This window comes from Bolinopsis microptera, chromosome 2 (genome assembly GCF_026151205.1).
Source record: "Bolinopsis microptera isolate Bmic1 chromosome 2, MBARI_Bmic_1.0, whole genome shotgun sequence".
In the NCBI taxonomy this organism is placed as follows: Eukaryota; Metazoa; Ctenophora; class Tentaculata; order Lobata; family Bolinopsidae; genus Bolinopsis; species Bolinopsis microptera.
The window spans coordinates 10,623,103-10,637,937 of NC_087073.1; the positions used below are offsets into that span (position 1 = coordinate 10,623,103).

General features: G+C 40.7%; 1 protein-coding gene across 1 annotated transcript in view; it reads left to right on the top strand.

Moving 5' to 3' along the window:
* Window positions 1-14,835, top strand: part of LOC134826393 (bridge-like lipid transfer protein family member 2) — a 54,106-nt gene that overhangs the window by 31,367 nt on the left and 7,904 nt on the right. The window contains exons 22-24 of the mRNA XM_063838735.1: window positions 57-136; window positions 396-559; window positions 805-914. Coding sequence (XP_063694805.1) covers window positions 57-136; window positions 396-559; window positions 805-914 — 354 coding nt within the window. The remainder of the gene's footprint in view (window positions 1-56; window positions 137-395; window positions 560-804; window positions 915-14,835) is intronic.

Sequence of the window (14,835 nt, forward strand, 5' to 3'; positions counted from 1 at the left end):
AATCACACATGTGTCCATCAACTAGCCTCTAACTAATGTATAATTTAACTTTACAGTATCTGAACTTGCTGACAACTCCTTCACAACTAGTTCAAGTTTCTGGGAGACTTACTACGACTTCCAGCGGTTTTACAAGGTACCTATAGCAGTTAAACCTTTTAGTGTACCTCAAACTTGGCTACCTTTAGTAATGCCCTTGGTTGTTCTTAGTTACCCTTAGTAACCCTTAGTAATACCTTTAGTTACCTTAATTACTTAGTTACCCTTAGTTACCCTTAGTAATGCCCTTAGTTATACCTTTAGTTACCCTTAATTACTTAGTTACCCTTAGTTACCCTTAGCAATACCTTTAGTTACCCTTAATTACTTAGTTACCCTTACCGTAACTCTCCCAGGAGCAGGCAGAGAAGACTCCAGAAGAAGCAGTGAAGCTAGCAACCCTCTTAGTAACAGAAGTGCGTATGTGTGTCTGTGCTGATGAGAGTCTGAACGGGCATGACAACGTAGTGGACATGATTAACAGGCTGGATGACGGGACTGAGGTTCCACCTGATCTCAGGTCAGTCAGAAAATGGGCACTAAGTATTGAGCATCGATCTTTAACTAATTAACTAAATGTATAATTACAGGGTTTAATTAACAAGTTAACTGATATTGAACTAATTAACTAATTGTATAATTACCGGGTTTAATTAACTAGTGAATCGATCTTTAACTAATTAACTAATTGTAAAATTACTGGGTTTAATTAACAAGTTAACTGGTATTGAACTAATTAACTAATTGTATAATTACCGGGTTCAGGTTCACCACCCTCTGGGGACGAGCTGTGTCCGGTACCTGGACCACCTTTTCCCTACAACTCCGCAACTTCAGCACTGAACTGATACGAATCAACAACGGAGCTATCAGGGGTTAGTCTTACCCTACTTTTAAAAGGGGATTTTCGATATAATAGTTGTCCAACAAACTAGGACCAGTGACCGAACTTTTGAGGGGTCCCGATCCCAACCGCCCACTGGTGCCCGCGGTGCTGCTATGCCCATATTTGGTCCCTTTTTTGCTCAATGATGCCAAATCATCTCAACATGCCCAAATCCCAGATTTAGGTGCTCCACTTACAGTGGTCTCCTGACCTCGATTTGCTTGAATCTCAAAAATGGTATTTTGTCGAGCTGAACATCCTGCATCCTTTGAACATCTTCGATTTGCTTCAATCTCAACAAGAATTGCGCCGGTTAGCAGACGCTAGATTTCCATCAACCGTAGTGATTGCCATGCCTTTTAAAATTTAAAATTAAAATTAACGATAGTTTCATGTTGGTCAAAATGTTAAATAATGGTTCTTTATTCACCATTCTTGGGGCGCTACGGAACACAAAATGGAGGGGTTGTCAATTAGTCAAATTTAAAAAGTTAAATGACCGGACACCGTAGCGCCTGCGTCTGTGTGGTGATATGCAGTTAAAAGTCATGAAATACGTAGTAGGTAACCGTAATGCAACTCATGATAACAGTTATGGTCCATTTCGTATAACAAATCAAGCTCTCGCAACAAAACGAGAAGTTAGTACGTTGTACTGCATCATGATCAATGATCAAGTAAAGAAAAGCGTGAGCTACAGGCTACTCAACACGTCATGTAATGTATAAAATCCGGGAAATCGCTTGTTATCTAAATCAATTGGCGCCGCGCGCAATCGAAAGTGTAATTCGATCAATCGTAAAATCGTGCAAACGTATGCGGAGGGTAACCATGGCGACTAAACCATAACTGCTCTGCGCGCGGAGAATATGCATTAAAATAACGTATGCGGAGGGTTATGCATGTTTTGCTTTGTGACACCACGAAAAACTTAGCTACCTACTATACCCATTCTCAATTCCTTCCACTTCTATACATCTTATGCCTTTTTAAAGAAAAAGACAGTTGATGTAAAAAATGGCGAGCTGGAGGCCTGTCTTAAAGGTTCTAGTTCGACGTATCAGAGCTTCTTCAGCTAATGGATATGAGTGTGTCATCTTTAGAGGCACTAATTTTACAGTGTATCATGTATGTGTCTTTTCGTGTCATCATTTTTTGTTTTGTCTTCATTCGTTTATTCTTTTTGACTGTATAATTTTTAATTAGTTATCTTATAGAACTAGTTCACTTCACTCGCGGACAGTCCTTGTTTCATCCCTAGCTCACACTTTCATTACGACTTTGGTCGCCTACCACATGTCTCTACTTTACTTCTTTGGCTTAATTTTCTTAAGTGTGATCTCTTTCAATTTACCTCGAGGAGACTTTGCTATTTATGTTGTAATTTAAGTAGTCTCGTTTTCAAATAGTCTCGTTTTCAAGTAATCTCGTTTTCAAGTAGTCTCGTTTTTAAGTAGTCTCGTTTTCAAGTAGTCTCGTTTTCAAGTAGTCTCGTTTTCAAGTAGTCTCGTTTTTAAGTAGTCTCGTTTTCTATTTGCCTGTCAATATTATGCAAAATCAGTCCTTGCCTACATCAATCTAAGCATACTATAACTATTTCTTCTCATCACACCTTATTATGCGTATCACTTAATTAAAAAATTTTTCAGTTCTTTCTGAACAATCAAGTCATTATAAAGCACCACACTCTGTGACTATAAGGACCTTCACCCTGCAACATGACTATTACACCTCATCACTCGTTAAATATTTAAATTAAATCGTTTGAGATTTTGAATCGATAATTAACCCTAATTATCTTCGCTCGTGCTTCCACTTAATTAAAGGCACGTTACTCCATGTTCTACTATTCTAGCTCCTCATGGAAGTGAGTAATCTCTAAACTAAGGTTCAGTTTACTATTTGTCCACTTCTTCTCTGCCAAAGACCTGTTTCCCTGCACTTTGCTTTTAACACCATCATTCATCCTCCATGATATTCCAACTCCAGGTCCAAGTATTTTTTTATTGAAATCTTTCAAATCAGTCAATTACATACAAGTTTACACAATGAATTAGTTAAATATAATATTGTCCTCTAAGCATGGATTGTCAAAGTTGAAATTGTCTCGGACAAAATGTATGTAACCAAAGGACCTGAGGGTCACCAAAACACAGATATTGAGTGCAAATGCAGCTCCTGCACAAGCATGGGCCCTTATAAAATTGTAATAAGTTACTTTAAACAAAATCACACACCCATTCAATAAATTCATAAAATATTGTGCTGTGAGATGAAATTGAGAAATATGTGAATGCAGACAGCAAGAATAGATAATCTTGAATAAACTATTTTACGGATTTGTTTCTATTGAATAGTCAAGTTCAGAGTCCGAATCCACCGGGATAATTTTCCCCCACATGTAAGTGGAAAGTTTACTTTTAAAATCAGTGATACTCTCTATCTCACGGATATCTAGAGGAATGTGATTCCACTTAGTGTGGGTCCTATAGAAGAAATTCTTGGCAAAAGCGTTGGAGCTAGCTCGAGGTGAGATAGAGCTTACAAAACATAGAGAGTCCATGTGACTATTTCTGAGCCTTGAGTGGCCTTGAAATGGTTGCAAATATGAGGGTAAAGTGACAGGTATATGTTGCTTCACAATTTTAAAGAAGAAGATGAGATCCAAGAAGTCAAAGCGGTCTTCAATCGGCATAATCTTCAGCTGTCTGCATTTTTGAATGTATGTGGATGGTGGATAACTCATATACTCCTCGTGAAGAATCCACTTAATAGCACGCTTTTGGAGGCCCTCCAGCTTGCTTATCTGGGATTTTGCGACTGGTCTCCATATAACCGAGCAATGCTCAAAAAGGCTCCTCACTAAAGTGAGATACAGTACTCTACGACGATTTACGTCTTGGACAAAATAACAATTTCTTCTCGCCATGCCTAATTTTTGGTTTGCCTTAGAAAGGACCTTGGAGCACTGATCTTTCCAATCGAGATTTGATGTCACAATTACACCCAGATCCTTTTCATGATCAACATAGTCAAGTGTGATTCTTCCCATGGAGTATACAAAGTTAAAGAGTGGTAGGACACTAAGGAGGGAAACTGTTTCGGATATCCTATAGGGAAGTATAGTTTGACTTTTATGCCGCACTACATATATTAGCCCATGCACCGTAGAAGATCAGTGTTCCAGCCTCCAGAACGGTAATAATAATGATAACACCTGCCACACAAGTCACAAGGGTTACCCAACAGTACGGGGCCACTGCACACTTTCACATAGAAGAGCGTGCTCTACCAAGCCTGTTAGTCACCTGTAAGCTATAAGGGGACGAGTAACACGAGCCCTTCACCGCACCGCACCACGTCCTCATTTACTCAGGTTTATAGATTGCTAATGATTAGTTCACCTGTTACATTGCTTCAGCTGATAGCCTCTTATACGGATACATCTTTTACAACTACAATGTTAGTGTGCAGTTTCCACTTACTTTCAACGAGTATCTCCATTTCAACATAGTTTAATCAAATCTTATTTGTTTTGCACATCATACAATTATTGATATTAATGAAAAGGTTTTGGATTTTGATTGTCGAATTTCCCCTTTCAATATATTCCCTTCTAGAGCAATGAGACTGCTGAGAAGGAGATGTGTTATCCGACCTATCCTCTACTACACTGGTATAGCTCTGCTGTTATGTGCGGGAATATTCTACAGCTTCACTGCTTCTGAGGAGGGTAATATGTACTGGACAACAGGGGTTTGGTCTCAAAATAGAAGTGAAACTATCATCAATCAGACCGAGACTTTGGTGACTCGAAGCAGCGATGTTTTGATTCCTAATACGAAACCAAGATTATATTTTGAAACAGATGCCTCATATAGAGAACGCTTAGAACTGGAATCAAACATCCAGTACAGTGCTATGTTCAAGAAACTGGATAAGCCCTATTTTGATACAAGAGAGGGGTACAATGAAAGTTATGTGGACTCTCTACCTCTGCTTCGGAATATTCCAGACTACAGACCTCCTGGTTGTGAGAACATCACCTACCCCACCAGCAACACCACTGTCTCCGTCCTCCTAAACTATCACAACGAGGTCCTCTCTCTTCTGCTCCGCTCTATCTACACCATCCTAGCTGCTATTCCTCCGCATAACTTATGTGAGCTGATATTGGTGGACGATGCCAGTAATTTCACTTCTTATCCGGACCTGGAGAGGTTGGAGCCCCTTGTTTCTCAGTTTACTGTCACAGTCAGGTATTTCAGGTTTGAAACTAACAGGGGACTGATTTATTCAAGGGTTTTTGCAGCTAAGAAGGCTAGGGGTGAGACTTTACTTGTTCTGGATAGTCACGTTGAGATGAGGAAGGGATTTCTGGAGCCGCTGCTGCAGATCTCTGACAGAAATTACCGAGCTATTATTGCTCCCGTGTTTGATTTCATCGAGACCTTCAAGATGATCCACTGGAATTACGATGGTCATGGTCTTGGATATGACGCATATCTCAACTGGGTATGGGTCGTCAATGTAACAACTGGAACAGAACCCTTGGAAGATGCCTGGTATATTAGGTGGAGCGTTTCTAATGACTAAGCGGCGTATGGAGGAGATAGATTATTTCGGAAAAGGTCTGGTCGGATGGGGAGGTGAGAATATAGATATTTCTCTTAAGAATCTGATGTGTGGTGGGGAAATCTGGGGAGTTCCTTGTTCCAGGTGCCTTCACTTTGCTGCTTCTAGGAAACCTCAGTTCCACGGTGATCGTGTGCGCGCATCTGAGACTAACAATGAAGTTACAGTCGCTAAATCTTATTTAGATGATCATCAGTTTGAGGAGTTTTTGAAGGGTAGACCTGGATATAAGGAGGATCTCGCCGATAAGAGGGCTGTTGCAGAGAATCAGAAACTGTTACAAGACTTGAAATGTGATAGAGATTGGGAGTGGGTGAGGGATCATTTGATGGATCCTGTTATAGAGAGCTTTCTCCTCTAAAAGCCAGATCGCTGTAGGGTTGATGTTTGGTGAGCAGTGTATCAAAGTTGAGGGTGAAGATGTTTTTAAACTTCACTCCTGCGACAGTTCTCAGCCGTTTGTTAACCAGTTGAGGCTATCTAAAAGGTTTGAATTCCGGTGGGGTAAGCAGAAGTGTTTTGACATCGGCTGGACTCCTCCCAGATTAGCATCCTGTCACCGTCAAGAAGGGCATCAGAAGTTCCATTATTCTATCCTTACTAAACAATTGTCTAACAAGGCTCAAGATTCTTGTCTTACGTTCAATCCTGAGGACTCAACATTAGCCTTTAAAAAATGCGCTCAAAACAGTCCTGATCAAAAACTTTATTTTAAAACGATCTACCACCCAGATTTGATACCGTAGTGAAATATACTGGTTTATATATACAGCGATCAGGCTATCTATTATATTCCATAACTGCTTTCACTGATCAATTCCTCCATTTCACAATGTTCTAGGTCAATTAATAATGATGATCTCCCGATTTCGATAAACAATGTTTCATTTTTCATCTCGTGTTGTAGTTACCTGTAAAAAACGACGAAGGGGGTGATCATGATAAAATCAACACAGAAGATGGTGAAATTGTTAACCCCTCCAGGTGATGAGGGTAATTGTCGAGGTGCTGATTAAACGGGCCGTATATTATTCACTTTGATCGCTCATTCTTCTATAACCTCACCTATGACATAACACCCTTTGTTTTCTTAACTGTTACCAAACTATCAGCATCTGCCTCCTATGCGAGGGAAGTAGACTAGTTTAATACAGGGTTACCCTTATATTTTTACTGTTAACATTGGCCTCGTCAAAGCACGCATCTCCATGTAGATTAGGGAGGAAGATTTCTGTTCAGTATTATACGTATTCATCCTTTGAGTTAGACGTCTTTGGAGTTTGATTAGTTGGAAATTTTTTCTTATATTTGAGTCTATGCAAATGGTATTATTTGACAAATTATCTCCTTTTCACTTATTGTTCATTGTGGTCACGCATCAAATCAATGGTGAATTGTGATAACACCACCAGGTTTATATGGCCCACTCGGAATATGAAAGGAAATTGTGTAAAGAAGTTAATACTCTATTATAGGGTTGCGTGTGGGCAGTCACCCTTCGGCAACTCAGTAGTCAGTATGCACTGTTCCTATAGGGAACCCTCAACCCATCTCTAAAATACAAAACACAACAATATCTACTTACGTTCCCATGATGTGGGAACGATATGATATGTTCAACACAGATACACAAACTAATCATACTATTTACTACTACTTCTACTACTATTCTAGCTCCTCATGGAACTAAAAGTAGTCTCTAAATTGAGGGTCAATTTACTATTTGTCCACTTATTCTCTGCCAAAGACCTGTTTCCCTGCATCTGTATAATTGGGCACTTACTCCCTTCCCCGATTCCTTTGTTTGTTGTTTCTCTCTTCCCCGGTTCTATCTTCTGTTAGTTTTAACCAACTGATGTACTTATATGAGTAGCGTTGTTCAATTAGTATCATATTAATTGTGCATTTACTGCAATTAATATGAACGATGTTCCTTGTATAATTGGGTCCTTACTCCCTTCCCCGATTCCTTTGTTTGTTGTTTCTCTCTTCCCCGGTTCTATCTTCTGTTAGTTTTAACCAACTGATGTACTTATATGAGTAGCGTTGTTCAATTAGTATTATATTAATTGTGCATTCACTGCAATTAATATGAACGATGTTCCTTGTATAATTGGGAACTTACTCCCTTCCCCGATTCCTTTGTTTGCCGTTTCTCTGGCTACAAGACAACTTCACCCAATTTGTACTTTTCCTTAACTGGGTAGCTTGGGAGATTAATTATAAACCCAATCAGTTTACCTAGTTAACTTTGCAACGACAACTTCACCCAATCATCACTAGAAATTTAGAGATCACTTAAAAATTAGACAGGTTTCCAAATGCAGCTTTAGCAGCTTTAGCTGTGGAGTCAAAACAGAGACAATGTTTCATTAATGTAAATTTTAAAAGGTTATTTTAATAATACTAAATTATTTATTAACAATATTAATATAATATCCTTTTAAAATTTAAATTAATGCTACATTGTCTAATATATATATATATTAGCCCATGTACTTTTCCCCCCTGTGACTGCAATAGTTCCTAGAGCAATGAGACTGCTGAGAAGGAGATGTATTACCAGACCTATCCTCTACTACACTGGTATAGTTCTGCTGTTATGTGCGGGAATACTCTACAGCTTCACTGCTTCTGAGGAGGGTATTATTTACTGGACAACAGGGTTTTGCTCTCAAAATAGAAGTGAAACTATCATCAATCAGACCGAGACTTTGGTGACTCGAAGCAGCGATGTTTTGATTCCCAATACGAAACCAAGATTATATTTTGAAACAGATGCCTCATATAGAGAACGCTTAGAACTGGAATCAAACATCCAGTACAGTGCTATGTTCAAGAAACTGGATAAGCCCTATTTTGATACAAGAGAGGGGTACAATGAAAGTTATGTGGACTCTCTACCCCTGCTTCGGAATATTCCAGACTACAGACCCCCTGGGTGTGATAACATCACCTACCCCACCAGCAACACCACTGTCTCCGTCATCCTGAACTATCACAACGAGGTCCTCTCTCTTCTGCTTCGCTCTATCTACACCATCCTAGCTGCTATTCCTCCGCATAACTTATGTGAGCTGATATTGGTGGACGATGCCAGTAATTTCACTTCTTATCCGGACCTGGAGAGGTTGGAGCCCCTTGTTTCTCAGTTTACTGTCACAGTCAGGCATTTCAGGTTTGAAACTAACAGGGGACTGATTTATTCAAGGGTTTTTGCAGCTAAGAAGGCTAGGGGTGAGACTTTACTTGTTCTGGATAGTCACGTTGAGATGAGGAAGGGATTTCTGGAGCCGCTGCTGCAGATCTCAGACAGAAATTACCGGGCTATTGTTGCTCCCGTGTTTGATTTCATCGAGACCTTCAAGATGATCCACTGGAATTACGATGGTCATGGTCTTGGATATGACGCATATCTCAACTGGGTATGGGTCGTCAATGTAACAACTGGAACAGAACCTTGGAAGATGCCTGGTATATTAGGTGGAGCGTTTCTAATGACTAAGCGGCGTATGGAGGAGATAGATTATTTCGGAAAAGGTCTGGTCGGATGGGGAGGTGAGAATATAGATATTTCTCTTAAGAATCTGATGTGTGGTGGGGAAATCTGGGGAGTTCCTTGTTCCAGGTGCCTTCACTTTGCTGCTTCTAGGAAACCTCAGTTCCACGGAGATCGTGTGCGCGCATCTGAGACTAACAATGAAGTTACAGTTGCTAAATCCTATCTAGATGATCATCAGTTTGAGGAGTTTTTGAAGGGTAGACCTGGATATAAGGAGGATCTCGCCGATAAGAGGGCTGTTGCAGAAAATCAGAAACTGTTACAAGACTTGAAATGTGATAGAGATTGGGAGTGGGTGAGGGATCACTTAATGGATCCTGTTATAGAGAGTTTCTCCTCTAAAAGCCAGATCGCTGTAGGGATGATGTTTGGTGAGCAGTGTATCAAGGTTGAGGGTGAAGATGTTTTTAAACTTCACTCCTGCGACAGTTCTCAGCCGTTTGTTAACCAGTTGAGGCTATCTAAAAGGTTTGAATTCCGGTGGGGTAAGCAGAAGTGTTTTGACATCGGCTGGACTCCTCCCAGATTAGCATCCTGTCACCGTCAAGAAGGGCATCAGAAGTTCCATTATTCTATCCTTACTAAACAATTGTCTAACAAGGCTCAAGATTCTTGTCTTACGTTCAATCCTGAGGACTCAACGTTAGCTTTTAAAAAATGCGCTAAAAACAGTCCTAATCAAAAACTTTATTTTAAAACGATCTTCCACTCAGATTTGATACCATAGTGAAATATATTGGCTTTATATACAGCAATCAGGTTAATTATTTCACAAACAGTTCAGTTGAGTTGACCGATAATTTTTTTGCTTCAGATCTTCCATCAAAATTACTTCCTTCTTTCAATTTGATGTAAAATGATTTCAAACTAATGAGCATGAATCAGTCCTTTAACTTTCCAAAATACACAGTTTTTTCTCTCAAATCTTAGTCTTATGCAAGTCCCCATCTTAAATAGCGATATTTGGTTATGTATAGAACAGTGCATTTAAGGCAGTGACTCAACCGGGAAATGATGTAAAATAACTTTGCGAATATTACTATGGAAACTTAATGAGCGAGAGCACGTTTCCTTGATTTTTGTAGTGGATTTGTAGTGCTTTTCACCCCTGTAGTGCTTTTATGTTCCGGGGTAGGTGGGACATGTTTTAGTTTAAAAATGGGTTCTGCCTGTCCCAAACCATCATAAAAATCAAGTTTCGACCTCTCAACCCACTCGGGCCACTCCCAGGGGCCACGCCCATCCCAAAATGACCGAAATCCAGCTAAATCCAGACTTTAAAATCTTTACCCCTGTAGTGCTTTTATGTTCCGGGGTAGGTGGGACATGTTTTAGTTTAAAAATGGGTTCTGCCTGTCCCAAACCATCATAAAAATCAAGTTTCGACCTCTCAACCCACTCGGGCCACTCCCAGGGGCCACGCCCATCCCAAAATGACCGAAATCCAGCTAAATCCAGACTTTAAAATCTTTACCCCTGTAGTGCTTTTATGTTCCGGGGTAGGTGGGACATGTTTTAGTTTAAAAATGGGTTCTGCGTGTCCCAAACCATCATAAAAATCAAGTTTCGACCTCTCAACCCACTCACATCCACAATATTTCACAACCTCTCAACCCACTCACATCCACAACCTTCCGAATGTAGGTACGGACTTTAAAAAACCGAAAAATATATTTTCGGCTCAGAATGATCAGGGTAGCATGAAACATGAACAAAAGTAGTTTCCAGAAAAACTTTTTAAAATTTTGACTTAGAAAATTTTCGGTCCGAGTTATTCTCGATACGTACCTCTAAAAGCAGAGCTACCGCTTCCGAGCTCGTATTGCGAAGGGGAGGCCTGCCTTCCGAGATCGCATTACAAAGGGGACCCTCGAGTCCAAAATCGTATATCGAACTTCGAAAACCGAAAAAAATATTTTTGGCTCAGAATGATCAGGGTAGCATGAAACATGAACAAAAGTAGTTTCCAGAAAAACTTTGAAAAATTTTGACTCATAAAATTTTCGGTTCGAGTCATTCTCGATACGTACCTCTGAAAGCAGAGCTCCCGCTTCCGAGCTCGTATTGCGAACGGGAGGCCTGCCTTCCGAGATCGCATTACAAAGGGGACCCTCGAGTCCAAAATCGTATATCGAACTTCGAAAACCGAAAAAAATATTTTTGGCTCAGAATGATCAGGATAGCATGAAACATGAACAAAAGTAGTTTCCAGAAAAACTTTGAAAAATTTTGACTTAGAAAATTTTAAGTCCGAGTCATTCTCGATACGTACCTCTGAAAGACTACGCCCATATAATATTAAATCACCTATATTGTTCTTTCCGGACATGCTAGACGCCCATTTATTTCAGATTACTGCAGATAATTAATTGTTGCATCTGATCTGAAAAATTGAGCCCAAACGTATTTGAAATGACGAAGTTATCAAGCATTTAATGTATCTCGTTAACAAAATTGATAGGGTGATTATGTGATAGGTCACCTTAATTGGGTTCCCGTGCAATTTGACGGGGCCATCTAATCACCTGAACAGGTAATCGAATCACCTGATCACACGTAATGGATAAACTCGTCATGCCTCGTATCTCGGTCATCTGAGAAGCTACAACCCTCATTTTTTCAGATCAAACGTAATTTGAATGGCCAAATACGATCCTATAAAATTTGGCTCGATCTGATTATCAAAACTATCAAATAAATGCGATCATGAACCTTCATAAAAAAAACGAAAATGAATATTCTTGAAAAAATGAAAATGAATCTATTCCTCAAATGAGTGCTGATAGTAAGTCATACCAAAAAGAATACCCCGGAACATAAATCCCTTCCAGGTGTAAAGATTCTCATTCTGTCTGGATTTGATTTTACCCCGGAACATAAAACCTGGATTTCAGTAATTTTGGGATGGGCGTGGCCCCTGGGAGTGGCCTGAGTGGGTTGAGAGGTCGAAACTTGATTTTTATGATGGTTTGGGACAGGCAGAACCCATTTTAAACTAAAACATGTCCCACCTACCCCGGAACATAAAAGCACTACAGGGGTAAAGATTTTAAAGTCTGGATTTAGCTGGATTTCGGTCATTTTGGGATGGGCGTGGCCCCTGGGAGTGGCCCAAGTGGGTTGAGAGGTCGAAACTGGATTTTTATGATGGTTTGGGACAGGCAGAACCCATTTTTAAACTAAAACATGTCCCACCTACCCCGGAACATAAAAGCACTACAGGGGTAAAGATTTTAAAGTCTGGATTTAGCTGGATTTCGGTCATTTTGGGATGGGTGTGGCCCCTGGGAGTGGCCCGAGTGGGTTGAGAGGTCAAAACTTGATTTTTAAGTTGGTTTGGGACAGGCAGAACCCATTTTTAAACTAAAACATGTCCCACCTACCCCGGAACATAAAAGCACTACAGGGGTAAAGATTTTAAAGTCTGGATTTTAGCTGGATTTCGGTCATTTTGGGATGGGCGTGGCCCCTGGGAGTGGCCCGAGTGGGTTGAGAGGTCGAAACTTGATTTTTTCCTTTTCACCCTTTTGAAAAAAGGCAATAGTGAAAGGTTACGAATGGACGTTTTTGCAGAAAAACGTGGATTTTGGGGATTGCAGTAGGTGGGTCAAATATATGTCGTGTTCCTTACTTACTTACTTCCGTTCGTTACCATGTAAACTTGCCGCGCGCACGCGCGCGAGGATTGCTTGCGGAGATGTGGTGTATAGCTAGTCTGTGGTCAATGAATGCGCTGCGCACGAGCGTATTTTAATGTATACTAGTAATGTATAATATTTTGTAATAAGCCCAACTTGAACGTGGCACGAGTAGTGTACTGATGGTTCAATATTATTATTATAAGGTGAGCTGATTAGAGCTTATATTAATAGTTATAGTGAAATGGAAATCTAGCGTCCGCCAAAACGGGCGCAATTCTTGTTATGACTTTATGATGGTTTGGGACAGGCAGAACCCATTTTAAAACTAAAACATGTCCCACCTACCCCGGAACATAAAAGCACTACAGGGGTAAAGATTTTAAAGTCTGGATTTAGCTGGATTTCGGTCATTTTGGGATGGGTGTGGCCCCTGGGAGTGGCCCGAGTGGGTTGAGAGGTCAAAACTTGATTTTTAAGTTGGTTTGGGACAGGCAGAACCCATTTTTAAACTAAAACATGTCCCACCTACCCCGGAACATAAAAGCACTACAGGGGTAAAGATTTTAAAGTCTGGATTTAGCTGGATTTCGGTCATTTTGGGATGGGTGTGGCCCCTGGGAGTGGCCCGAGTGGGTTGAGAAGTCAAAACTTGATTTTTAAGTTGGTTTGGGACAGGCAGAACCCATTTTTAAACTAAAACATGTCCCACCTACCCCGGAACATAAAAGCACTACAGGGGTAAAGATTTTAAAGTCTGGATTTTAGCTGGATTTCGGTCATTTTGGGATGGGCGTGGCCCCTGGGAGTGGCCCGAGTGGGTTGAGAGGTCGAAACTTGATTTTTTCCTTTTCACCCTTTTGAAAAAAGGCAATAGTGAAAGGTTACGAATGGACGTTTTTGCAGAAAAACGTGGATTTTGGGGATTGCAGTAGGTGGGTCAAATATATGTCGTGTTCCTTACTTACTTACTTCCGTTCGTTACCATGTAAACTTGCCGCGCGCACGCGCGCGAGGATTGCTTGCGGAGATGTGGTGTATAGCTAGTCTGTGGTCAATGAATGCGCTGCGCACGAGCGTATTTTAATGTATACTAGTAATGTATAATATTTTGTAATAAGCCCAACTTGAACGTGGCACGAGTAGTGTACTGATGGTTCAATATTATTATTATAAGGTGAGCTGATTAGAGCTTATATTAATAGTTATAGTGAAATGGAAATCTAGCGTCCGCCAAAACGGGCGCAATTCTTGTTATGACTTTATGATGGTTTGGGACAGGCAGAACCCATTTTAAAACTAAAACATGTCCCACCTACCCCGGAACATAAAAGCACTACAGGGGTAAAGATTTTAAAGTCTGGATTTAGCTGGATTTCGGTCATTTTGGGATGGGCGTGGCCCCTGGGAGTGGCCCGAGCGGGTTGAGAGGTCGAAACTTGATTTTTATGATGGTTTGGGACAGGCAGAACCCATTTTAAAACTAAAACATGTCCCACCTACCCCGGAACATAAAAGCACTACAGGGGTAAAGATTTTAAAGTCTGGATTTTAGCCGGATTTCGGTAATTTTGGGATGGGCGTGGCCCCTGGGAGTGGCCCGAGTGGGTTGAGAGGTCGAAACTTGATTTTTATGATGGTTTGGGACAGGTAGAACCCATTTTTAATCTAAAACATGTCCCACCTACCCCGGAACATAAAAGCACTACAGGGGTAAAGATTTTAAAGTCTGGATTTAGCTGGATTTCGGTCATTTTGGGATGGGCGTGGCCCCTGGGAGTGGCCCGAGCGGGTTGAGAGGTCGAAACTTGATTTTTATGATGGTTTGGGACAGGCAGAACCCATTTTTAAACTAAAACATGTCCCACCTACCCCGGAACATAAAAGCACTACAGGGGTAAAGATTTTAAAGTCTGGATTTAGCTGGATTTCGGTCATTTTGGTATGGGCGTGGCCCCTGGGAGTGGCCCGAGTGGGTTGAGAGGTCGAAACTTGATTTTTATGATGGTTTGGGACAGGCAGAACCCATTTTTAAACTAAAACATGTCCCACCTACCCCGGAACATAAAAGCACT